Here is a 27810-nt window from a genome sequence, read left to right on the forward strand (position 1 = left end):
CCATCATCTGAAGGATAAAATTCACACCAGACCTTGACTACCTTTTTATCCAAAATTATTTTTAATTATTAGAACTCATTAAGTTTCAAACCTCCTTGTGAATACTATTTCCCCTTCCTTATTTGCCTTTCCTTTACTCTCCCTTTTTCTTCTATCCCTTTCTTCTAGACAAAATACCCAATACACAGAATCATGAGAGCAAAGGGGGTCTTTTCATTTTCTTTTATATCTGCTATATTTAGTATAATGCCTGATAAGTATATTAGGACATTGTTTCTCATGATTTGTCCGTGGATGTCACAGTGGTGTTCAATAATGAAATAGTATAGAAATTGTAAGTGATTAAAAATTTCTATAGAAATTTGATAGGACAATTTTTTAGCTATTAAATCTAATAATAAAAATCAGATTTGGCTTTTGTATGTCATTTTTTAATTTTATTTTCCTAGCGATTTGTTTTTATTGTATCCCACAAAAGTACCAGTCTTTGATTCAATAATTAAAAAAAAAATTAATCCTTCCAGTACAAATGTTTTGAGAAACACTGCATTAGAAAAATCATGTACCAGAAATGTTTGGAACTTGATCCATTCTAGATTTATATTTTTGGAGCTTTCTAAGCTCCAGAAGAACACAATAATTTTAAAAATAATTAAAACATAATAAACATTTATTTCTTACAACTAAAAAGTGAAAGAACTACCAAATAGAAAGTTCAAGAAATCTCCTAACACTTGGATTGGGCTGCCATATTAGTCATAGTTTGACAGATCATACCAGCACTATAATAAAAATAGTTCCTTGGATGATTTCACAGTGAATTACATGAGAAAATCCTTTAGAACATTTTTGTATACTTAGAGGCTTTTGAAATAATGATCTTTCCTTAATAAATATTTGTTGAGTGATTAGATAAATTTGAAGTTTTTTGATTATGAAAATAGACACCTTTATAATTCATACTATCATATGATGTTTAAATTTCTATTTCACTTCAGCTTAATTATTATCAGTTATGGGCCTAGTGTAATGAAATGACAAAGAAATACATGACTTGGTTATTTAGAGTGTAATAAAATCAATTAAACGTTAAAAAAATTCTGCTGCCCCTTCTTGTATGCCCTTGCAAGAAAATTAAAGATGAACAAATCATACAATTCTTAATACTCGTTTATTTTCTTTACTGAATATTATGTGCAAGGGACTGAATACCAATATTATAACGTGTGTGTGTGTGTTTGGACACATAAATAACCTTTTCCCTTTAAAACTTTTGACTATCTTGCTTGCCAAAAAGTTTATATTGGCATTATTTCATTGTGAGCTTGTTAAGAGATGGTTTCTGAACATTAAAATTGGATTTATAAGCTTTAGTTTTTTTAAAAATAGATATAACTTAAAATTGTTTCTTAATGTTAGTAGACTCATTTGGTTTTAGCATACTTTCCATGAAGCAAATACCTAAACATAAAATCACTCATAGTCGGTTGCTAAAAAGTAAAAAAAAAGTTTAAAAATCAGAATTACTATCATACTCTAGTGGTTTAAAACCTTATTTAAATATACCGTACCTGAAGCTTATAGCTTTGTTGGTATAATAATCATTATAGCCAAGACTTTCAAATTTATCTTTATCACAAAGGATCTTCTATCCAATTTCTTTCAGCTTTCAATATGAAAATCAATGATCTTTACATAATCATGACGTTTTTAACAGGGACATCTATAGTTACAGGATTTACTTACTGCAAGTAACAAGGTAATCTTTTTGACAAACCTAGAATTAGTTTTCTTCAATTCTGTAGATGGCGGGGGGAAGGATTGACATTTCCTTGCTAGCCAAAAGAGTGTATCCCATCACTTTTCTTTAATATTTCCCATAACTTTGAGAATAATTCTTCATTGAATTCAAGTAGTATATGAAGAAGAAATACCATAGAATTTGAAGGAAGGGAAAACAATGGGACTTTTAGTTTAATTTTATTCATGTTGTTAAGCCTAGGAAACATAGTAATAATATAAAAGTGATAGAACAGCATCTAGAATATGGTACTTCGTGCTTTTAGCAGCTAGTTGTATAGAAAAGAAAACAACAAAAGTAAAAGTTTTTAAAAATAAATAAGAGGAAAATTATATCCATTTTCTTAAAAAGCTCAAAAAATAGAAATGTAAAGCAAAATAGAGCTATAATTTTGTTTGCTCTGTAATTTTCTTTGCTCTCACAAAATATTTGGAGATCTTCAGAATTATCTCTAAGATCTCATGAGATTTGACTTTCCTAGAAAAAAATAACAAAAATAAGAACATCAAATTATTTTTTAAATCTACTTGATGATGGCACAGTTCTTTATTAAAGTTCTTCATTGTGAAAGTTTACATCAGACTTTCTAGTATCATCCACTATTTTGGTTTGGTTTGGTTTCGTTTGGTTTCGTTTGGTTTGGTTGGTTGGTTTTTTTGTATTTTATAGAACTAAGGCCTACATCCCAATATTAATAGAATGCTTTGGAATTATACAGTACCTTTTCAGAATGCTGATACTGTTGTCATGACAAATTGGAAAACAACAGGCAAATTTAAAAATTATCCATCTAACCTTAAAATCCAGAGGGAAAAAGCATATTTGAGGGTATTCTAAAGACATTTGCCATGGATTACTTTAGGTTTTATTTTTTAAGTCATAAAAAAATAAGAATGAATCCCTAATTTTAGATTGGGTTTTTATTTTTACATTTGGTCAGTTTGAAGCTGTAGCTATTTTTTAAAGGGTTGTGAGTGGCGTTACATTTTTATCAGTTACAGAATGAGTTGCACAACTCAAAAACTTTAGGTAATCAAAAATTAAGTTTGTTTTCTTTCCTGTTCTAGTTACCGGTTTACTAAATAGTGAGCATACATGATCACTTGAGAATTGGGCTTCTGGAGCACCTGAACAGAAAGGGAGTGGTTCATATTCAGCATTACAAAAGACAACTTTCTCTTTTTGAAGGGGATTACTTTGGCTATTTTCCAGGTACTGGGGAAATTCCAGTTCATTACAAGTTATGGGATGGCTATTAATTATTCATTTCCTAAAATATGTTGATTACAGACTTGAGATTTGATTATATAGTAGGACTTTGTCTTCGTCAGTCTAAACAAAAACCTATATAGAAGTTTATAGTGAAATACAAAATTGAGACTCTTACATGTGTCACTTATATTTTTTTTTAGAAATATCAATCTTAGTGACCAGAACATATTTAGTAAAAGACTAAGTCTTTTACTTTCAAAAAGTAAGAACAATAAGATTTGTGCATGTGTATATAAAGAAAATATGTAGGATGCATTGCATCTTTCCAAGTAATTAAACAATGAAAGAAAATCATATTTCCCATAATATTAAAGTTTTAGGATGTTGGGTTAAGGAAGGAAGTTTGTAACTACTTTTTATGAAGAATTAATACTTTATGAATGATTTATGTTCTTTTTTAACCTAGTTCTTTAGGATTGCAGTGGATGAAGGTGTATATACATTGAACCATAATAGCAGAATGTCTTTTGATGAGACATTTGATTATTTAAGAGAATTCTCTTTAGAATTTTCATGTCCAGTTCCAGGGTGAAGATTTTAGGGAAAAGAGTCTTTATAAAACTATAATTTCCAAGTATATTTCCTTCACTTATCTTTTACATATAGAGAGTTATCTTACAATTTTATATATATATATATATTTATTTATTTGGGGTATACAATAGTTACGTTCCTTCATTAGGGATATCTCTCAGGTGTTACTTGAACTGTAGTTATTTTTGAACTGGTAGAATTTTCGGATAGAGTTAGAATGACTCAATTCAGATCTCCTTTTTAGTCTGTTGCTTTTTTTTTTGTTTGTTTTTAGTCCATTGCTTTCTCACTTAGGCAATGCTTCTAGTACTTCTAGGATGCAAGTTTTCATTTACTCAACACACTTTAATTGAGCTATATGGCAGGTACTGTGCTAAATTCTGAGGTGTAAATATAAGGAAGATATGGACTCTGCCGTATATGTAAGTTAAAGGTATAGGGTTAGCCCTGATGATGGAATATTCATTTTTGTTTGTTTGTTGTTTGTTTTTTGTTTTTGTTTTTTGAGGTACTGAGGAACTTGTAACTTTGAGTAGATGCTAAAGTGAATCTTAATAAGTAGGAATTTCTTACAGGGGAAGAATATTCTAAGGAGAGGAGTGAATGCATGTGAAGGCTCAATCTTAATACATTAAGCTGAGGTATATGTCTTAAGACTCCTAATTCAAATTCAAGAATAGTCTTATTACTTGAAGTTTACAATATGAAATACATATACAATATAAAATGCATTTAGAGAACCCCATAGCCACTTCAAAGAACAGATAGGTAACAGTCACTTCTCACTAAATGATTAGCTTGCACATATACCAGCCATTCTTACCATTGTTCCTGGATCAACAGCCTTTTATTCATAGTAGCTTATTTCCTGAACCTTCCCTCTAATCATTCTATCACAAATGCTAAATTAGTGAATTCCAAAAACCTACCATCTACTAAATATGAAATTTAGCTTTTTAATCCTTAAATCTTCAAGTGCCCTTGCCAATGTTGTACACTATAAACTTGCATAATGATCATTAAAAATATTTAACCTGGTTAATAGTACCTATTCATTAACATAATTTTTTTTTTAATCTTTTGCAGTGAGTTGGAACTATAGGTACAGAATCTTTTTATTCTGTCTGGTTATTGCTTAATTTTTAACATGATGTTTTACAAAATGAGCAGAAATTTTAAGCCCAACTGTAGGCACAATTATCATAGAAACAAAATATGACTTAAACATGTAGGTGTTTTATGATCAGTCACATTGCTTCATATTTAGACCTCATTTTATTAGAGATAAAGTGTAAGATTCAATTCTCCTAAAACACTGAGATTTTGACATTCATCATTGTCAGAATTGACTTCAGTAAGTTAACAAGAGCCATAACTCCAAAATAACATGAAACTAGTAGACACGTTTAAAACTCAGAAATACCCACACACATAAAATACTTACAATATATCCACAATCTAAAATATACTGTTTATATCATTTCTTTTTTAAAAATATATTCATATATATTCTCACTTAAACTAAAATATACTGTTTATATCTTTTTTTTTTTTTTTTTTTGATGCTGGGGATTGAACCAAGGGCCTTGTGCATGCAAGGCAAGCACTCTACCAACTATATCCCCAGCCCTCTTTTTTTTTTTAATATATTCATATATATTCTCAGTTTTTGTTAAGAACAATCATGTTGTTAAGAAAGGATGAGTTTTGTCATTTTGCAATCCAGGAAGCATTGAGAGTAAGCGATATATTCACATAGATACAACATGTTGTATTTTTTAATACAAAGTATCTTAAAAATTAAAAGGAAAATTTCCTACTTCTACATATAAAGGACTTTTAAAATATGTGTCTTTAAGAAAGGAGATTGTTTTAGGACATTCTCATCTAATAGGAAATTGATACTTTTATAGTAGAAAATCTTAAGATACTTGATTCTGATTATGGTTTTTATTATTGAACTGATAGAAATTATCATTATTCTGTGAAACATTGTGTTTAATGACAGCCAGTCCAAGTGTACAGTTTTCTTGCAGTAGTCAAAGATTTTCATCTTTCCAAGATAACCTCACATAAAAAGTATTGGATAATGAGTTACATGAAGTATTACATATCAAATTATATTATAAAAATATTTAAGAAACTGACTTTCTTCTGCCAGAATGGTGGTACTGAATACTAGTAGAACATCACCTGGGGATGGAAATATTTTAATTGTTTGATCTTTTTTCCAATTATGTCTTGAAATTTGTACCAAAAATTAGTGAAACTTTTTAAATATTTTAACTTGATCTTATGCTATTTCAAGAACTTATTGATTCCTTATTTAGTGGTATTTTCAAAATGAGGGAGGAAAGCCTGGCACCACCTTAGTTTTTAAATAATTATTGTCTATGTGTTAATACCAAAAATTATACTGGCTACTGAATTTCTATATGTGTGTTTGCAAATTGTTAGAGAATTGTAGCTTGAGAGTGTCTTAAAACATTATATTCCACAAATAAGATGTTTGTTTTGACCCATTTAGGCTAACTAGCTAAAATTTAAATACTGGTTATGATATCTTCATAGGTAATTTGGACAATTACCTATCATTAAAACTCTTTGTGATTTGTTGTTTAGTGTGTTAACAGTGAATTATAATTAGTTTTAAACCAACATGTGTTGCTGTAAAAATAAATGGTAGTCTAAAAAAGCCCAGACACAGAGGTTCATTGCAAAACAGATCATGGATTGACCAAAAATCAAATAAAGAGTGGAAGTTTTTAATATGTACTACCCTTCTTTTGATTTCTTATTCAAGTACTTGAAGATACTTTTGAGATTACTCAATACAAGTAAATATATTTTGCTGCATCTAGTAGTATTTTATTTGAAAAAAATTATTGAACACTCTGTAGCTAACATTTATTGAAGAGTAAAATCTGAGAGAATAAATACATTAGTAAACATAAGTAAAAACATTTTTATTAAACACAAATTTACTGTACACATTCTAAGTGCCAGGTGAAGTAGTAGTGTTCAGTGCTGGAGATGTAAATATAAAGGTTATCATGGTATCTGTTTTCCTTTAGGTCTCAGACCATTTGACAAGACAGACAAACTAAAAATTAAAGTTATAGTTTATTATAAAATCATTGCTGTAATAAAAGTGCTCACTAAACAATATGGAAACATACAGGAGAAAACAAGTATTAAGAAGGCTTCCCAGACACAATATCAGAATCTTGATGGATTGGTAAACATTAAGGCAAAAAAAGGTACCTTTTCAAAGAGTTAAAGTTGCAAACTTAGAGACGATACGTAGAGGTCCAGGAACCCCACAAGTAAACAAATAAGGCTCAATAAAGTAGAACAGAAAAGATATTGGCAAAGGATGAGGGTACATAGGTGGGCAACAGATCCATTTAAGGATTTGGGATACTAATTTGAAAGCAAGGAAAGCCATTGAACAATTGTAGCAAGGAAGTAACTTGGTTAGATGTACCTATTAAAAAGATCACCCTTGACGCTTTTTAAAGGTTAAAAAAACCAATGTGTTGTACTTGGAAACTCTTTGCAAGATAAGGCTATATGTGAATAATTAAGTACAAGTAAAACTCAAGAATTATTTATATTTGCACAACTTGGTTCTTTGAGATATTTGGTAGAGCCATAAATTACATTGTTGTATAATTTTATTAATAAACAGTAGTGGAATGTTTTATGCTTAGCAGCATAACTCTGAGCTGATTAAATATAAAGACTTAAAAACTAATAATTGTTGAAAATTGCTGTTCTACCTCCCTTCACTTACTTGTCTTTTAACATTGATCCTGTTTGTGCTAATTCAGGTGATATAAGATGGCATTTATGCTCTTTATAGCTCTGATGTATTCTAGATTGCCTGATCCTCTATCCATTTCTGGGTTTATAATTAAAAGGGCATATAATAGAAAAGAAGAAGAGAAAATGAAACTCCAAAGGAGTATGAGATTATGAGAGGTGTTGAGATATAAAAGAAGTTAGAAAGGATAATATCCTTTCCCTTAGTTGCCTCCTACACTGTAGCTTACTTCTATTTTCCTCTTGCTAATAATAAAAATTTTTACACTAAAAGTGATATGTAAATGATTCTTGAAAACTGTATAGCCCATCCCAGACATTTTTAACTGTGTATAAGAATCTGATAATACAAATTTCATGTTACTATACATATATTGTTCTACCTTTTGTCTTTAGAATAGGGGCCAGACTAATTTAGATGATATTATTTTTATGATGTAGAAAATTCCTAAATAGATATGATTACTTGAGTAAACATAAATTGATTCATAATTGAAACCACAAAATTAAGCACCATAATTGAAAGACCTATGTTTATTTGCAGTTTTAGCTCAATAATACATGATATATAGTTATAATTCACAACATTTGAGTTGTCTAAAAATTCATCAGTGTGAACTTTTCACCCTTACTAAGTCTACTTAATTTAATAGCAAGCAAGCTTTGAAAAACTTTGTAAATAAAATGTTCTACACTTAATTTCCATTAACATAAATCCAGGCTCTCATCAAAGTGGGTTTTTTACTATTTTACATGCAAGCAACTAGCAATTTGCCATTTGACAAATATTTTCCTTCAGCAGGGGGAAAAGGAAAAAAAATGGGTTACCTATATGGCTATACTGTCTATATCAGACTCTGCATTTTCTAGGCATCTCCTTAATAAAGTAATGTTGAGTTCATATTAAGATCAAATTATATGGTATCATCACCTTAAAATTATTCCGTCTTGAGATAAAATATTGTGGAAACTTACTTTCATCATCTATTTTTATTTCAAAGGATATATTTTATTCACAATGGAAAAGAGTTGAAGAATTAAATTACTCATAGTTTTTATTTTGCCATGCCATAAAAGAAAATTGGATGGTTATTAAAACAAGAACTGAGAAAAGTGAGAATACACTTACCTAGTCTTCATAACTGAAATTTATTTTCTTAGGTTCAGCTAGTACTATTTTACTATTCCTTCTTTAGGTAATTAGCCAGATGAAAGACTTAAAGGCTGCTTTTTAATGATAAGTAATTAATAGTGGAAGCAGTAAGTTCAGTCATCCCTCAGTATCAGTGGTTATTGGTACCAAAATCCATGAATGTTCAAGTCCTTTATATGAAATAACTTATTATTTGAGCATAACCATGCACATTCTTCCAATATTTTAAGTTATATCTAGATTACTTATAATTCCTGATTTAAATGCTGTGTAAATTTCTGCTATATTGTTTGGGGAATACCAAAAAGAAAAAAGTCTCTATATTCACCATAGACACAATTTTTTCCCCAGATAGTTTTCTATCTGTGTTGGTTGAATCTGCAGATACAGAGAACCAACTACACCTATTTTTAAAGATTTTTTTGCTTGCCCTGTATCTCAAGTTTTACATACTCAGGCTATTTGCAGGTACCTGGGATAGTAGACAATCCAATATTTCTTCCAATCAAGTAAAAGAAGGCAAGAAAACTTTGAGCTTCTCTGCCAGTTAATAGGTAGTTTGCTGTGGTTAAAATTAATGCAGTGTTTACAGCAACAAGTATTAGCATTTCATTTATTATAAGTAATTGATTTGAAATTTGGGAAATGAATAGTTGAGTACATCTTTTAAGTGTTTATTTGGTCAGTAACTTCTCGGTGCCAGAGACCATCATTTACTTTTCTCTGTTTTGTACGGCAAAACAATTTTTTCTCTTTATTTTAGCATGTTTTAAGAAAAGTGTATGTGTGGTTACTTTTACCTGAAAATATATTTTACTTTTTGCAGTGTTTGAGCAACACACCTCCACTTACTGAGTATTTCCTCAATGATAAGTATCAAGAAGAACTGAATTTTGACAATCCCTTAGGAATGAGAGGCGAAATAGCTAAATCATATGCTGAACTGATCAAGCAAATGTGGTCTGGAAAGTTTAGCTACGTCACCCCAAGAGCATTTAAGGTTAGTATGACAAATATATTCTCAACAAGGGTGATATCATCCCCAGGAGGACAAAAACTAGTTCCTAGAGGGGAGGGATGAAAAACAGTAGCTATCACAATGATCTTTAGCCCTTCAAAGGAGTATAGTATGGATGGGTGGATGGATGGATGGATGGATGGGTAGGTAGATAGACAAATATATCTGTGGTAAAAAATTTCAGGACAGATGACAGTGGGTGATTAGTTTTCAGAAAGTCTAAAAAGGATTTGGAGGTATAATTTAAAAAGACTGAGAAACATTGGTATAATATAAGAATGACTACAGAGAAATAGCAGTGAGCATTTATTTGCATAGCTGTTTTAGAATACATCTCTGAAAAATCTTTAACTATTTCATGTTTTATACACCATAACTAAGTTTGAACGTTTCATTAAAGTCTAAGAACTCAGTTTATTTCAATAGTCGTTGCAAGTTTTAAAAACTAGTCTGCAAAACAATCACTAAATATGAGTGTGTTTTCAATGTCATTCTTAAACTTCAAAGTTTATTCAAATTTGTGAATGGATTGCTTTTTAGAATTAATAAATTGACAAGTAATTTATCATTTGGACAAGAATTAAGCTGAAATTTATCTTTATAATGTTAAAGTTTTCCTAATTATATAGGCGTAAGATTTATAAAAATTTGTTCACTTTAGAAGAATAAGCAATTGTAAGCCATAACTTTTACAATTAACTTAAATGGCACTCATTAGGACATCTACTGGGTAACTGAATACTAGTTCTTCCAAGTAAAAAGCAAACAACAAATCATGTACCCCTACATTTGGACAGACTAGTCTAGACAAACCATTTCAACTCAATCCTCATTCCAATTAGTTTTGTTTTGTTAGATTTTTTTTTTCTTCTTTAAATTTTGTGTAAAACTGTAGGCTCTTGATATTTGACTTCTTTCATATTATGATTTATATTATTACATATTTTTACAGTCTTATCAAAAACTTGTATTACAAAGACCAGGAAAATTGTATATGAACATGAATATTACTGCTTTCTATGAGATTCTTTCTCTTTTTACACACAGAAACTAAAAGATTTGTAGTCCCCCCCACAGTGGACCCAGAGCAAAATATGATTAAATTTTTTATTCTTCAGTGTTTCCCAATTCTTTGTACAGAATTTTACCATATTTTCTCCTTGTTCTTAAGTCAGCATTTCTCTATTTTATAGTTATTTTCCAAATGCTTTTAGATGTATGCTTATCTGTATATAATAATGGTAGCTAGGATGAAAACCTGTCTATTACTGTCTGCCTGGTAGACTTGTACAGGAGGAGACAATAGGAAAACCAAGACCTAAAAATTAAGCATGTTGAAAACTCCTTTGACAAATAGTGAAATGGGAAAAAAAAAACAGTTAGGCAAAAAGAATTTTGAAAGCAGCAAGTGAGAAACAACTTGTCTTGTACAAAAAGATCCTTCATTACACTATTAGCATTTTTTTTTTTTTCAGTAGAAACCTTACAGGACAGAAGGACATGGGATGATATAGTCAAAGGTGCTACAAGCAAAAAAACTGCCAACCAAGAAAACTATACACAGAAAAACTCAGATAACTTTCCAAGACAAACAAAAGTGCGGGAGCTCATTACCATCAGGCTTGCCTTAAGATATGCAAAAAAAAGTAGTTTAAATTAAAATAAAAGGATGCTAACGGTAATACAATAGCAGAAGAATAATGAAAATGTTGGTAAAGGAGTCAGAGCTTAGATTCAGTTACTGGCAACCCACAATTTTCTATCTGCTGTAACTTCCAATAATTGATTTGCTTTTATTCAAGGTGATTTAAAGGTGTTTATGAGCAGGAAATGTCTGATCTTTTACCTCCAGTTTCTATCACCTCCTAGTGCAGACTGAGAAGATAATTTAAGTAACCAAGCATGCCAAGGAGTAGCTAACCAGAGGACATGAACCTAAATATGGCAACAGACTTCTGATTGTTTAAGTTACTATCCAAGAAGAGACTGTTTTGCAGAATAATGTGGACCAACTCAAGACTTGCACTGACTATTGTTTTCCATATTTAGCTGGAAAGTAACAAGATACAAAAAATATAATTCTCTTCTATCTTAAAAAAAAAAAAAAAAGAAAAAGAAATATAAGACCACATAATGATTAATACACATTTTTTTGTTTTGGTGATTTTCTTTGTTTTCCATTTATACATTTTTTTTTAGGAGTCCATGTTCTGTTTTGTTTTGTCCTAAATAAGCTTCATTGAGGGCTGGGGTTGTAGCTCAGTCATAGAGTGCTTACCTAGCATGGTGAGGCACTGCATTCAATCCTCAGCACCACATTTAAAAAAAAAAAAAAAAAAAAAAGTAAATAAAATAAAGGTTAAAATCTAAAAAATAAATAAAGAAGCTTCATTGAATGCATACTAGAATGCAAAACAAAATATATATTCCTGTTTTGTATATTTACATTTTTCATTCCACAATTGTTTTATTCCATAAATTTACTGCAAACACTGAATAACAAATACTAAACTCTTGCTACTATGGAGAATGCAGGTTTTGATTCTGTCAAGCTCTCTAGTCATAACATTTTCACCAACCAATCAGTGGGTCACTTTGTTTTCTGTGTATTTTAGTTTGAAGACCCTTTTTTGCCACATCTGTAATTCCAGTGGTTTGGGAGGCTGAAGCAGAAGGATTGCAAGTTCAAAGCCAGCCTCAGCATTTAGTGAGGCCCTCAGCAACTCAGCAAGACCCTGCCTCTAAATAAAATATAAAAAGGGCTGGGGATAATGCTCATAAATCCAATGCATTTTTATACATAAGTGATGAATCTTCAGAAAGAGAAGTTAGGAAAACTACCCCATTCACAATAGCTTCGAAAAAAATAAAATACTTGGGAATCAATCTCACAAAAGAGGTGAAAGACCTCTACAATGAGAACTTCAGAACACTAAAGAAAGAAATTAAGGATGATAGAAAGATCTCCCATGTTCTTGGATAGGCAGAACTAATATTGTCAAAATGGCCATACTACCAAAAGTGCTATACAGATTCAGTGCAATTCCAATTAAAATCCCAATGATGTACCTTACAGAAATAGAGCAAGCAATCATGAAATTCATCTGGAAGAATAAGAAACCAAGAATAGCTAAAGCAGTCCTTAACAGGAAGGGCGAAGCAGGGGGTATCGCAAAACCAGACCTTCAACTATACTACAAAGCAATAGTAACAAAAACGGCATGGTATTGGTACCAAAGTAGACAGGCAAATCAATAGTACAGAATAGAGGACACGGACACAAACCCCCAAAAATACAATTTTCTCATATTAGACAAAGGGGCCAAAAATGTGCAATGGAGAAAAGATAGCCTCTTCAACAAATGGTGTTGGGAAAACTGGAAATCCATATGCAACAGAATGAAACTAAACCCCTATCTCTCACCCTGCACAAAAATCAACTCACAGTGGATCAAGGACCTTGGAATCAGACCAGAGACCCTGCATCTTATAGAAGAAAAAGTAGGTCCAAATCTTCAGCTGTTCGCTTAGGATCAGACTTCCTTAACAGGACTCCCATATCACAAGAAATAAAAGCAAGAATCATCAACTGGGATAGATTCAAACTAAAAAGCTTTCTCTCAGCAAAGGAAACTATCAGTAATGTGAAGAGAGAGCCTACAGAGTGGGAGAAAATCTTTGCCACTCATACTTCAGATAGAGCACTAATTTCCAGAGTATATAAAGAACTCAAAACACTCTACACCAAGAATACAAATAACCCAATCAACAAATAGACTAAGGAAATGAACAGACACTTCACAGAAGAAGATGTACAAGCAATCCACAGATATATGAAAAAATGTTCAACATCTCTAGTAATAAGAGAAATGCAAATCAAAACTACCCTAAGATTCCATCTCACCCCAATTACAATGGTGATTATCAAGAATACTAGAAACAATAGGTGTTGGTGAAGATGTGGGGAAAAAGGTACACTCACATTGATGATGGGGTTGCAAATTAGTGCAGCCGCTCTGGAAAGAAGTGTGGAGATTCCTTAGAAAACTTGGAATGGAACCACCATTTGACCCAGCTATCCCACTCCTTGGCCTATACCCAAAGGACTTAAAATCAGCATACTACAGAGATACGGCCACATCAATGTTCATAGCTGCTCAATTCACAATAGCCAGATTGTGGAACCAACCTAGATGCCCTTCAGTTGATGAATGGATAAAGAAACTGTGGCATATATATATATATATATACACACACACACACACACAATGGAATATTACTCCGCCATGAAGAATGATAAAATTATGGCATTTGCAGGCAAATGGATGAAATTGGAGAATATCATGCTAAGTGAGATAAGCCAATCTCAAAAAACTAAAGGATGAATGATCTTGCTGATAAGCGGATAATGACAAATAATGGGGGGTGGAGGGGGACAAGAATGGAGGAAGGAGGGACTGTATAGAGGGATAAGAGGGGAGGGAGGGGGGGAGGAAAAAATAACAGAATGAATCAAAAACTATTACCCTAGGTAAAAGTATGATTACAAAAACGGTATGCCTCTACTTCATGTACAAACAGAGAAACAAGATGTATTCCAAATGAATTTTAAAAAAAGGGGGAGGTGGGGCTGGGGATGTATACAGTGGTTGAGTGCCCCTAGGTTTAATCCCTGGTATAGAAAAGAAAAAATAAAAAGTTTTTTTAAAAAGCCTTGCTTAATATGTATTGTTGATTTGTTAACATTGAATTCACAGCCTACACCATTGTAACTCATGCCTGAAGGAAGCTTATCTAACTATATTTTCTCCACAGCCTCCTTCTAGCCAGCTATGCTAGGGGGTTATTTTAAACACTGAAATAGCCAAAAGAAAGCACAAAAATGTGAAAAAAGAAATAGCACTAAATCAACTACAAAAAGACATTGGTTTATATAGTATGAAAGCTAAAACAAAAAGGCAAAGATCACTTTGTTCCTCAGCTGAGAATGTGCATGTTAGATGACTCAAATTTTTCGCCTGAGGATAACCACAAATGACTGCTAAAGTGTTTAAACTTTATTTGGAGGTTACAAATAAATTTTAGCAAGTAGGCAAACTCATGGATATGGAATCCATGAATAATAAAGATCAACCATAGACTTTTAAAGGAATCCTGACTCTAGCTGAGTTCATGATTTTGCTTTTTTCACAGACGCAGGTAGGACGTTTTGCACCCCAGTTCTCTGGATATCAGCAGCAAGACTGTCAAGAACTGTTAGCTTTCCTATTAGATGGACTACATGAAGATTTGAATAGGATTAGGAAAAAACCATATATACAATTGAAAGATGCTGATGGAAGGCCTGATAAAGTAAGTTTCATGATATTATTGTCCACATTGTTGCAATTCTGAAATACCTCTGTGATTTGCATCTTATTTTCTTTGTAGGTAGTTGCTGAAGAAGCCTGGGAAAACCATTTAAAAAGAAATGATTCCATCATAGTAGATATATTTCATGGCCTTTTCAAATCAACTTTAGTTTGTCCTGAGTGTGCTAAGATTTCAGTAACATTTGATCCTTTTTGTTACTTGACACTTCCATTGCCCATGAAAAAAGAACGTACCTTGGAAGTTTATTTAGTTAGAATGGATCCACTTACTAAACCTATGCAGGTAAGTAGTGATCATTTTCTTTACATTTGTTACATTTTATAAAATATCATAGTATTGAGTATTAAATAAAATTCGTTTTGAAGCTGTGCCTGGTGGTATGTGCCTGTAATTCCAGCAATTTAGGAGGCTGAGGCAAGAGGATTACAAGTTTGAGATCAGTCTGGGCAAGCTGGGAGGAGACCCTGTCTCGAAATAAAATTTTGAAAAGGACTGGGGATGTAGCTCAGTGGTTAAGCACTTGCCTAGCATGTTCAAGGCCCTGGGTTCAATCTCTAGTACTATAAGTAAATTAAAAATTAGTGTTGAATCCTGAAACACATTCAGTAATAATGTTTACAGTGTAATTAATATAAGCTTAACACTTTGGAAATTAGTATAATTTTTTAAATCTTGAAAGGGTGAAGTATGTCATGTAAAAAATATTGTCAAAGACTTTTTCTCATCAAAGAAAACAGACATTGATTTTACAGTTTTGGGAAGACTAGTAACTTACAAAGATGAGAAATGGAAATTAAGTTAGACTAAAATATTTGGTACAGTAATGTTCTAATCTTTATTACTTTGTTTTATCACATATTGTTTATCCTATGCAAAATCACTATGATAGGCATTAATGTCCATGTCTGCCTGATTGCATAGCATAGTGTTATAACTGAACTATTTTCTATTTTGTGAGTAAAACACTATTTTTTCTCTTTATGAGTGCTTTTTTTGAGACTTGGCCCTTCCCATTGAAAGTATCTCCTTTCTCTTCCTACCTCCCCTAAATTCTATTACAGCATTTAGCAAATTTTACTTTGACATTTGGTTTGTGCTTGTTTTTTTCTTCCCTAGACCATAAGTTCTTTGAAGATAGGGGACTCATAAATCTTTATGTTTTCAATGTTTTATTTGTGTATATTAATGCAAAAATATTAAAGCCAGGCATGGTGGTACACACCTATAATCCCAGTGACTCTAGGAGGCTGAGGCAGGAGGACTCAAGTTTGAGGCCAGCCTTAGCAGTTTAGTAAGGCCCTAAGCAATCTAGAAAAAAATGTTAAAGACTGGGGATGTAGCTCAGTGGTAAAGTACCCCTGAGTTCAGTCCTTAGTACCAAAAAGGAAAAAAAGTGTTCACAGTGCTGTATTGAGCACAAACAATATAAAGCTTTTTGTTCACTAAACAAGGCAGATATGGTCCTACTTCAGGATGTTGTTTTCTCTAAATCCTTAGAGTTACAGCCAAACAGCTCAAGTTTGTTGGTGCCTAATAGTCACAAAATCTATATGAAAGTTATGCTTTTAACAAAATTATGATTTTACTACTATGCAGGAAAGTGAGCTAGCGGATATTTGCAGTACTCTTAAAAATAGTTCTTTCATTCAAAGTAACTAAAGTCTAGTTGTAACAAATAAATGTAGTAGTATATACATTTCAGCTCTTTCTTTTTCTGCTTCTTTATATGTTTTCTTCATGAACTCATCAAACTTAGTGGTTTTATGTCAGTATTTTGTCAGGTAGTGCTGAGAACTTGCCCTTATCTATGGGCAGAACCAATAAAGACCTGCTTTTACCTTTTGTGCTTTTTCTTTTCATACTGGATAATAATATTCTTTAGATACTCTTATTCTTGCTTATAAGTGCAGAATTGTCTACATTATTTTCAGTTCTAGCAGTACACGCTTACCTCACTAGCTTGTAACTTTGCAAATATGGACCAAAAGAATATAAAAAATTAGTAAAAATGTATTATAACAAAAAAGATAAATGCCGTATTTCTGTTCAGCACATTTATTAAAGATAGTACTCTTCCATCTAATAATATAAAAAAGTATGTATTATATAGTGACAGGTTACATTAAAACTGCACATTAGCCCGTAAGATATGTGGTGAATGCTCTATAATTTGGCTCTAAATCATTTTCCAGCATTATGAATTTCACTTAGTTACTTCTTTATTCAGTGACCAAGAATATTAACTTGTGGAAGTTAGATCTGCAAACAGCACAGGAACTGGATATGGGTTTTGTTTGTTTTCTTTGTTCAGGGGGATAGAGGTGTATTTTTGTCATTTTTTTTTTTCCTCTTAAACAGTAACAGTTTCAGTACAAAATGATATTCTCATTAATACTATGGTTTATCCAGCTGGTAAGGAGGTGAAATTAGCTAACATTCTATTATTGAAGTTGATTTAGGTTATAAGAAGTATATTAGTAATCATATTGAACATGTATTATATGTTGGGCTCTCATACTCTGCAAGGGGTTGGAAATATGAAGGTGTTTCTAATCCTAGTTCTCAAGAAGTTTGTCATACCGTGTGAAAGGTACTATGACAGTACTACAGGAGCTCACAGAAAGAGTAACCTACACAAACTGATATACCTGTGATGAATCCTGAAGAATGATTAGGTTATAAATAGGTAAAAGCTGGAAATGAAGGCATTATAGGCCAAGAAAATGGCATGTACAAAGGCCTGAAGACAAAAGAAGACATGGCCCACTTCTGGAATTTACAATAGCTAATCATATGGTAAGCAGGAGCTCTACCAATGTGTATCACAAAGATCTGTCACAAAGATGTTTGATGCCATGATAGGAAATTTGGCTAGGAAAGCTTTTAAAGGTTATAAGTGTAGAGATTATATGACTATTTTTTGTGTTTGTGAAAGAAGAATCTGGCTAGCACAGAGATTAGATAGGAAAAGCTTAGATCAGAGCTATGAGGCTTTTGCGACGTTCAGTTGACAAGGACTTGTGTCGGAATGGCAGTTTGATTGATAAGCTAGTAGAATGTAGAAAGTGAAAATGTGTAGATGTATTCAAAGATGATGTCAAGTTCAGTGAACTGGAGAATTGAGGGCTCAGTGATGCTTTTTGTTTTAATGGGATATATAGGTGTAAGAAGAAACCTTTTTAGTATTGGACATGATAACATGAACTGTTAGTGTTGGACATGTTGACTTCAGGATACAGAAGGACCATTTAGATGGTGATTATCCAATAAGTATTAAGTTTATGTATTTACACTGGAGGAGAAAGACTGTGCTTGAGATTTAAATTAAGCAGTGAGCTCTTTGAGAAGGTAGTCAGTGTTTTAAAGGGATGAGATCATTTAAGACTATGGTGATTCTGTCATTTATCATTAAACCAGAACTCTCTTGAAAATAAGAAGGACCATTATTAATAATTATACTAAGATAAGGCATCTAATTCAGGACTGGCCAAAGCAAATGGAGGTACATTCTTAGTAGTCTAAGGAGTATATATAGAATCAATAAGAGGACTAAGGACAAAATTCTAAACAATATGGAAGAGCTTTGAAGAGAATATTATCACAGCAATAGAAAAGAATTAAGAAGTAGTAGTTTTATATGGAAAGAAATTTTAAAGATTGGAGTGGTCAGCAGTCATACTACAGAGAGATCATAAAATAAGGTCTGATAAAGAGTGAGTTGTGTAGTCGTATTGGTACCCTTGGAAACAGGTTAAATAAAGGAGTGGAGACAAAAGCCAGCGAACGTGTTGAGAAGTGAATGGGAGATAAGAAAGTTACGATAGTCAGTGTAGATATTGTTAACAAAGTCATTTATAAAGCAGGGGAAGATAAGGGAAAGCAATGAAGGACTGTTTTTTGAGATATTTGTGTATATTTCAGTGCCAATACAAAAGAGTCAAGATAAAATTGAAGATAGTTAAATAGCTAGATTTAGGTCTTAGAATAGAATTCAAAAGCAGGGTTCACCCTCAATGGGAAGAGAAACATTTGTCTTCCCTTCTATTGCAAGAGACAGAAAAAAACAACTTATATGGCTTCAAGTAAGTTTGTGAGGGAACTAGAAGTTACAGCTTTTCAGCCACTTGGCAGCTTCCATTTTCTTGCTAAAATTAGGTGGTGTTCTGAAAATGAAGGGAGAAATAGTGAAATAGGAGGCCTAAATAATGGTGAATATTTTAAATAGTAATTGAGAGAAATGAGAAAAACAGCAAATAAGTGATACAGAGAATTGTTTCTGGGCAGTGTTAAGGATCAGTTGAGATTGGGTACTGTGGATTTGAAGTTCACTGGCCTCTGAAGTTGGTGAACTTTCTCCAGCATATCTGTACAGCTTTCAGAAAGTTCAACAAGAGTGAAACTGAATAATAGAGGTTAAAGGTTTTACAATGGAATGATTAAATTGATGAAGAATATGGGGTCTGGATGGAAGTATATGAAGTAGGGAGAAAATCTTGAGTGTCATAAGGACTAGAAATCTCTATAAAAGCTAAGAATAGGTAAGAGTAAGTTTCCTGGTGAAGCAGGTACTAGTGTGGTTAGACAATAATCTATTAGAGTTTAAGGTATCAGAAACAAAGCAGATTCAGGTGACAACAAGGTCAAAGAAATTGACCATACTTGAATGGAAGGATAGATCTTTGAATAGAGGTGCTAAGGAAAATAAGGGATAGAAAGAAGCATCATATGGACATTATCTCCTGGGGTAATGGCAAGGTTGGAGACAGACATTTTGAGCCAGATATTGATTTGAAGGAAGCAATCATGAGGTCAGTCTCACCTACTCCATGTTTTTTTTTTTTTTTTCCAGCATAATAAATACATTCAATTTTGTTGGTTTTGTTTTTTAGTACAAAGTGGTTGTCCCCAAAATTGGAAATATACTAGATCTTTGTACAGCATTGTCTACTTTGTCAGGAGTACCTGCAGATAAGGTAAGATGTTTCTGAGATTGAAGGATGTATGTTGGTATTTAGTTTCTCAGTGTTATAAAACCAGCTTAATAGAAATTTATTTCCTTTTAGATGATAGTTACTGATATATACAATCATAGATTTCACAGAATATTCCCTATGGATGAAAACCTTAGTAGTATTATGGAACGGGATGATATTTATGTGTAAGTATAAAATTTATTGTGCAGACTATTACTTGAAAATAATCAAAAGAATTAACAAAATTTTTAGAGTTTATGGTCCATTTTGTTCTTACAGATTTGAAATTAACATCAACAGGACAGAAGATACAGAGCATGTGATTATTCCTGTTTGCCTAAGAGAAAAATTCAGACACTCAAGTTATACCCACCATACTGGTTCTTCACTTTTTGGTCAACCTTTTCTTATGGCTGTCCCACGAAACAATACTGAAGATAAACTCTATAATCTCCTCCTTTTGAGAATGTGGTAAGTGCCAGACAATTCTGCTTCAGTAAAATAAGCGTGGGAATGAACTACAGCTTACAAAGTAAACATGCAAGTACTACCAGAATGTAATTGAACAAATCTATATTATCTCAACTTTGTTTAGATAGGTAACAATTTTAAAAATCAGATTACAGTCTAATATACTCTCACAATCATGAAAAACACATTACTGAGGTTATTTCAGACCCGGTGTTAACAATAATTGTGATACATGTATACACTCTGGAATCATAACAAATGGCAAATGTCTCATTTATTCATACTGCTAGCTCAAGCAGTCACACTAATTGTCTTTAAAAAAAAAAAAAATTCATGATGGATAGTCCATTTTTTGCCTTCCTAAAAATCTTGATTTGAATTTTAAGGTAATCATAAACACCATTTGAATCCCTTTCATTTTCTTTATAGTTGGCCTGTTTAGTATTATTTCTTGTATACCTAATTATTATAGTTCCATGACCCATACATAAAGATCACATTATCCTCATTTTTGATGACTAGCACCACAAAAAAATTTTTTTAATTCACATTATACAAAAGCAAGTGTTCTCAGCAATAATATATAGCATTTAAATGGGAATCTTTTATATAGTACTTTTTTTTGAGAAATTATTTCCACAAACTTTAATGTATAAAAGGTAGAGGTAACACTCGGAAAGTAACAAAGTTATTCTTTTTATAAAGACAACCAAAACCCAATAAATTGTACTTACAGAATTGTAAGCTTTGAGTTTTAATTTATTTAAATCTACTAAATGACCACTGTTATTGCATTTAAAAGCTTCATTTTATTGGTAGAATGGAAAACAGTTTTTAGATCTCTGTAGAATTGAACTTGTTTGAATTCTGATTTTATTAAGCCGATATGTCAAAATATCTACTGAAACTGAAGAAACTGAAGGATCCCTACATTGCTGTAAGGACCAAAATATTAATGGGAATGGCCCAAATGGCATACATGAAGAAGGCTCACCAAGTAAGACTTTCCTGTTAAATAATTAAAATGTTTCACTTAGGTTATTGCCTCAGAGAAAAAGTTAAGAACTGAAGATTAAGGAACTAAAAACAAATTACCTATAAATCTGGGGAAAATAATTATTTCAAAAATGTAACACTGGATTTATTTAAAGATCTCTAATATCTAAAACCTAGGTGAAATGGAAACAGATGAACCAGATGATGAATCCAGCCAGGATCAAGAACTTCCCTCAGAGAATGAAAATAGTCAGTCAGAAGATTCAGTTGGAGGAGATAATGATTCTGAAAATGGATTATGTACTGAGGAAACTTGCAAAGGTCAACTCACGGGACACAAAAAACGATTGTTTACATTCCAGTTCAACAATTTAGGCAATACTGATATCAACTACATCAAAGATGATACAAGGCATATAAGATTTGATGATAGGCAGCTTAGGCTAGATGGTAAGTATTTGTGAAAATGACTTGAGCACCAAATTTCAACAAAGCATGTGTTTTTTTTTTTAATATAAAAACCATGAAATTCATCCCAACCATGAAAAATGCCGTTTACCTATCTAAAAATTTTAAATGAAAGGCCTTAATGTCCATGTGCCATTGTTTACTAAAGCAAGGTTTAACTTAACACTTGAGCTTTGTGTGCTTTTTTCTTTTAATCTCAAATTATTACAATGGCTTAGAAACAGCTACTTGCCCTAATGATCTAGTACAAGTAGAAAAGATTGCCCCTTGTTTGTTTTTATATATACCCTAATATTAAAATATATAAATTTTAGTTCTAAAGAATATTGAATTTTAAAGGAAAAATATGTTTTCCACCTTAGAAAGATCTTTTCTTGCTTTGGATTGGGATCCTGAATTGAAAAAAAGATATTTTGATGAAAATGCTGCTGAGGTAAGTCATCATTCATACACTGCATCTTTACCTTTTCTTTGTTTACTTTATTCTGATTGCCAGAGTAAATCATACTCTTTTGTTAAACTTTTTCCTTCTATGAAATATGTTTATTTTGCCATTAAAAAATGGTCACAAACTGTTTTTTCAACCAGAGTGGGTTTTGAACATGCTTTTTGTTGACATGTTTTATTTATACAGATTTATTTAGGAATTGTTAAGAAGTGTGATATAAAATCTCAGCTGAAATAAGTTTTATGATTTTCTTGAGAAAGTTTACAAATTTTCATTATTATTCATAGTAAGATGGTATCATCACTAAAATGAGTTTTGTTTCATTTGTTCTCTTAACTCAAGAAATACTTCTCTTTAGGATTTTGAAAAACATGAAAGCGTGGAATATAAACCTCCTAAAAAACCCTTCGTGAAATTAAAAGATTGCATTGAACTTTTTACAACAAAAGAAAAGCTAGGTGCTGAAGATCCCTGGTAAGAGACAAAATTAAATAATTGTTTCTGATTATTTTCTTTAAGGATTTATTCTGAGGAATGTACTACATCAAGTTGAAAACATTATTACTAAATTTTCTTTGATATTTTAAATTATGGAAGTTTCTGTAATGTTACAGTCCATTAAAAGGGATGGGAATATCTTCAAAAGTATTATCACAGTAGTCGCTTTAATCACATTACTGTATTTTCCCTAATTGTCATTTTACTCTTAATTATTACCTTTTTCCCAAGAAGTTTTAACTGCATAGCCATTTTGAAATAAAGCTTTTTAGGGAAATTATTTAGTGATGTCATTCCATTAAAGCCCAGAGTTTTGGGATTTTCTGACACCTGGTCTCAGCACACATTCGTGATATTATGATACATTCATATATCTTTTCTAGCATACTGAAATGTAAATAATCTAGCACTCATCATTTCCTTGAATATTTATTTGCATATTAATTTATAATGGTTAGACTTATTTGGAAAATGTATTGAAAATAAAGAGGAGTTGCTCTTAGACTGATATTTATTAGGCATACAATAATTGCTCACTGAAAAAATTTTTTTGTTTGTTTTTGGCTTCTTGTTTTTATTAATGGAGCTAGCCATTTGTATCTCTTTCAAACTTTTAAATATTTCTTTTTGGTTTTAGGTATTGTCCAAACTGTAAAGAACATCAACAAGCCACAAAGAAATTGGATTTATGGTCCCTCCCTCCAGTACTTGTGGTACATCTCAAGCGATTTTCTTACAGTCGATATATGAGAGATAAATTGGATACTTTAGTTGATTTTCCTATCAAGTAAGTTAAATTGTACTTTATAAACATTGGGCATTCTAACTTTTCAGATTTATTTGATGCTTATTGTTATTGTATCTTAGTAAATATCAGGCACCAATGGATCCTGTTTCAAATTTGAGGTTATTTTTGAGTCAATATAACAATTTCTAAGGATTGATATTTCACAATGTTTAATCCTAGAGATTTTCCAAAAAAACAGAAAATATTCTTTTTAAATACAATATAACTCACTGTGTCTTACGTTACCATTTGTTTTCATAGCCTCATTTATAAGATTTTTTATGGACTTAGTGATTTCGTTTTCCCTAGAACTCATTTTATCATTACTCATAAATTATTCCTAAATATTATTAAATGACTTAAATATTACAAAAATAGAATAATGAAACTGCTTTAGAATGTTGACTTAGTAATGAAATAAATTATCGCTATTTGCATTTATCCTTCAGTTTTTCTTATTGTGTGGTATGACATCATACTTGTAAAAAGGTATAAAGAAGTCTGGAGACAACATCTTCATAGTCTCTTCTTGTTTGTTTGTTTGTTTTTTAGCTTTTACTAAACACAGTTAAGAATTCAGGACAAAAAGGGAACACTGTATTCTCATTCACTTAGTCATGCAGCAGGAAGGACTTCATCACACAGTATTTTATAATAAGAGCTTGGCACTATCCTGTATTGCAAAAAAGAACATGTGACAGTATTCTTTCATATTTTATGATATTTGTGCACCAAAACTTACTTGAATCAGTTAGTAAGTGGACAAATGCTGAAGGCAGGTGTGTATACAAAAGGGACTGGAAAGGATATAGATGATAAAAAAAATTGAAAATGTGTACTTAATTTTTTATTCCATTTATTGAGCAGGAGCAAAAAAGGTCATTTTCTCTTTAACAAAATTGTGAACCATTAAAATTTTCAAGAATATAGGATTTTGACAATGTAAGTGCAAGAAAACTAGATTCTATTAAGAGGTATATATGGAAGTTAGAATCATTGCTTTTTTGAGGGTGTGGGGGTGGTGCAGGGGATCAAACTCAGGGTCTTGCACATGCTAGGTGAGTGCTTTACCAACTGAGCTACACTCCTAGCAAAATTGTTACTTTTTAATGATGTGAGTATACAAACAACAACCAGAAATTATGCAAATACAGGAATAACAGTAATAAACTATTTACAAGATGTCATGTTCCAAGTTCATACATATATAATTATGAACAGTCAGTTGCATTCAAAGTGTGCTGCCCATTTCTGTTCTGTAGATTATCAGAATTAGGAAAATGTGGAATAAAAATGGGCTTCAGTTGACTGATTGATAGATACTGGGAATTGAATTTAGGGGCACTCTACCACTGAGCTACATCCCCAATCCTTTTTATTTTTTATTTTGATACAAAATCTTACTCAGTTTCTGAGGCAGACCTCAAATTTGCAGTCCCCCTATTTCAGCCTCCAGAGTAGCTCAGATGTTCTAGCGTCTGGCTTAATTTTTAAAAACTCCTAAGAAAGTTGTTTTTCACTCTCCCTTTTATTTTTTTTTTTTCCTGTATGAATCATTCCTAAAAAATTATTTTAAAATAAAAAGGAGTCATTGGGTCCAAATGATAATGAGTTACTTAGCTCTTGATAATTTCTTTAGTGAAAAATGTAGAGAAAGTCAAAACTGGCAGAAGGGAATAGGATTCATTGCATTTCAAAGAAAAAAATGAATTCATTGTATTTAGGGAAAATATAACACTAACCTGGTTTCTTTTTAAAACAGTGACTTGGATATGTCGGAATTCTTAATTAATCCAAATGCAGGTCCTTGCCGCTATAATTTGATTGCTGTTTCCAACCATTATGGAGGGATGGGAGGAGGACACTGTAAGTTGACTGTTTATCTTTTAACTCACAACAATGTTTGAATAATTACTGATTTTTTCCCCCTAAGGTATTTATTACTTCTGGTAAACTGTCAGATGTCTTACATGTAATAGTTCTGCATTATTGATTAATAAATGAATCTGCTTTTGAACCTTTTTTTTTTTTTTCTTTTCAAATCACATCTAGAGGATCGAGTTCATAATCATATACCTCAATTGAAGGCACAGGAAGAAGTGTTTTTGGTCCATTTGGGGTTCTTCCTCTTCCCATTCTTTTTCCCCTTCCCTTTGTAACTTGCTTAATGCATGTGCTTATAAACCATGCATATTTGCTCACTTATATAATTGGTACTTTGCTACAGATCTCAGATCTTACTTTTTTTTTTAATACTTTTTTGTCTGCCTTGTCCATTGCTCCTCACTACTCATGGTTTATATCCACCATGTTTTATCTCTGCATTCACCACATGGTGGTGAACATCCAGTTTGCATTTGAGACTGATAAATGTTATTGTTTATGGTCTGTTATATGAGAATTTCTCTGAGCTGTATACTCAGAGATGAAACTTCCAGATTTAAGTGAGTATTTAAGTACTGCCAGATTTCTTTCCAGGTTGACAGTAACAATTCCACGCTCTCCTCCACTTGATAGGTTTTCCTGTTGAGCCATCTTTGCATTCTTGGGATGTGTCCTGCTTGTCTTTTTGTAGTTTTTGATACACAGTAGAATTTTATTAACTAATTAGGATTGTTAAAATTTCATAGTTCAATGGTCTTGTTATTTTTTTTATATTATAATTTCACTTTGGAATCAAAATTAGAGCCATAAAACAGACTGGATAACCTACTCTTTTTCTGTTTCCTGAAGTAACTAGTACAATATAGGAAATAACTATTCATGAAAGGCTACTAGAATTCACCTGTCAAACAATCTGAACTTTACAACCATAAATTTTTCTACTTACTCAGTTTTCTTTTTCCTTTTGTATATTTTTGATATACTCTATTTTTCTAGGAATGTATCATCTAGGTTTTCCAGTATATCTCAGAGTGGTTTATAATATTCTTATGTTGTATTTTTGTCCTTTTTTCATTCTTTTCTTTTTTATGTCTTTCCAGAAGTCCATCTTATTAATCTTTTCAAAGAATTTATCTTTTTATCTTATTAATTTGTTAATTGTAGGTATTCTCTGATTTCATTTTTCACTTGATTATAGTTTTCTTCTTATAACTTTGGTTCAGATTAACAAACTCAAAATGCACTATAGGCCTTATGCAGCAGAGCTTACTTAAATTTAAGAATGGATATAGGAAAAGAAACAACACAAAATGTACAAAAACTGTTTAGCAGAGGTCCTAGGTAATTGGTTGTCCTTTTATGTTGCTGTTTTTCCAACTTCTTGGGTTGGCTGCTTAACTTTTTGCTTTCCATTGTTTTTCAAACTATATTGAAGGCTATAACTAAAACTATAAACTTACTGCTAATACTGCTTTAGTTCTTGGTAATGGAATTTGAAATGCAGCATTTTTACTATCTTTTAATACTATAATTTTTAAAATTTCCTTGATGATTTTCTATTAGTCCAGGGTTATTTAATTATTTGCTTAATCTTCAGATACATGGGAATTTTTTGGTTTTTTTACACTGTGTCTTCATGATGTGCTTAATTTTATTACATAACAGTTGGGCACTTTGTCTCTATTAAGTTTGAGGCTTTAACATTAGCCTACTACTTGGTTTCTTTAAATTTTCATATATTTGTGGGGGAGGAAAAGTTCCATATGTTTCTTCTTTTAAATATTTTTTTAGTTATAGGTGGACACAGTGCTTTTATTTATTTTTATGTGGTGCTGAGGATTGAACCCCATGCCTCACATGTGCTGGGCAAGTGCTCTACCACTGAGCTACAACCCCAGCCTCTGGGATTTGACATTCTTTCTTGTCTTTATCTCAGATATTACAAGTGCTGCTCTAGCTTTCTTTTGATATCATCCTCTAATTGGCTTACTTTTGTTGGGAATTTGTGTCTTATATAATTCACATTATTGTTCAATCTTTTTATTCAGCCTGAGAATATGTTTCTTTTACTTTGTAAGTGCACCATCTACTTCACAGTGGTCTTGAGTTCAGATTAACAAACACAACACAGATAAGCTTTACCCAGCACAGATTACTTAGATTTAAGAAAGGACATAGAACAAAAAACAAAACATTTACAGAAGTTGTTCATCAAAGGTCCTAGGTAATTGGAAGGGGAAAAAATGGGGGAGGATATACTCAAAGGAAGCTATTCAGTGCACTGTTGTTTTCCTCAACTCCTTGCAAAG

General features: G+C 31.8%; 1 protein-coding gene across 8 annotated transcripts in view; it reads left to right on the top strand.

Annotated features, from left to right (window-relative positions):
* USP15 (ubiquitin specific peptidase 15) overlaps nucleotides 1–27810 on the top strand; it is a 112005-nt gene that overhangs the window by 77478 nt on the left and 6717 nt on the right. For 3 of the 8 annotated variants that reach the window (XM_079139665.1, XM_079139666.1, XM_079139667.1), the window contains 12 exons: nucleotides 9412–9585; nucleotides 14797–14955; nucleotides 15034–15258; nucleotides 19866–19949; nucleotides 20040–20134; nucleotides 20229–20420; nucleotides 21302–21417; nucleotides 21594–21866; nucleotides 22247–22317; nucleotides 22691–22806; nucleotides 23468–23617; nucleotides 25380–25483. In XM_079139665.1, coding sequence (XP_078995791.1) covers nucleotides 9412–9585; nucleotides 14797–14955; nucleotides 15034–15258; nucleotides 19866–19949; nucleotides 20040–20134; nucleotides 20229–20420; nucleotides 21302–21417; nucleotides 21594–21866; nucleotides 22247–22317; nucleotides 22691–22806; nucleotides 23468–23617; nucleotides 25380–25483 — 1759 coding nt within the window. Of the gene's footprint in view, nucleotides 1–1389; nucleotides 1760–2868; nucleotides 3014–6681; nucleotides 8500–9411; nucleotides 9586–11472; nucleotides 12535–14796; nucleotides 14956–15033; nucleotides 15259–17535; nucleotides 17769–19865; nucleotides 19950–20039; nucleotides 20135–20228; nucleotides 20421–21301; nucleotides 21418–21593; nucleotides 21867–22246; nucleotides 22318–22690; nucleotides 22807–23467; nucleotides 23618–25379; nucleotides 25484–27810 lie in introns of those variants that run through there. The other 5 variants (XM_079139668.1, XM_079139669.1, XR_013763796.1 and 2 more) reach the window with 5 other exon arrangements.

This window comes from Sciurus vulgaris, assembly GCF_902686455.1.
Source record: "Sciurus vulgaris genome assembly, chromosome: 5".
Lineage (NCBI taxonomy): Eukaryota > Metazoa > Chordata > Mammalia > Rodentia > Sciuridae > Sciurus > Sciurus vulgaris.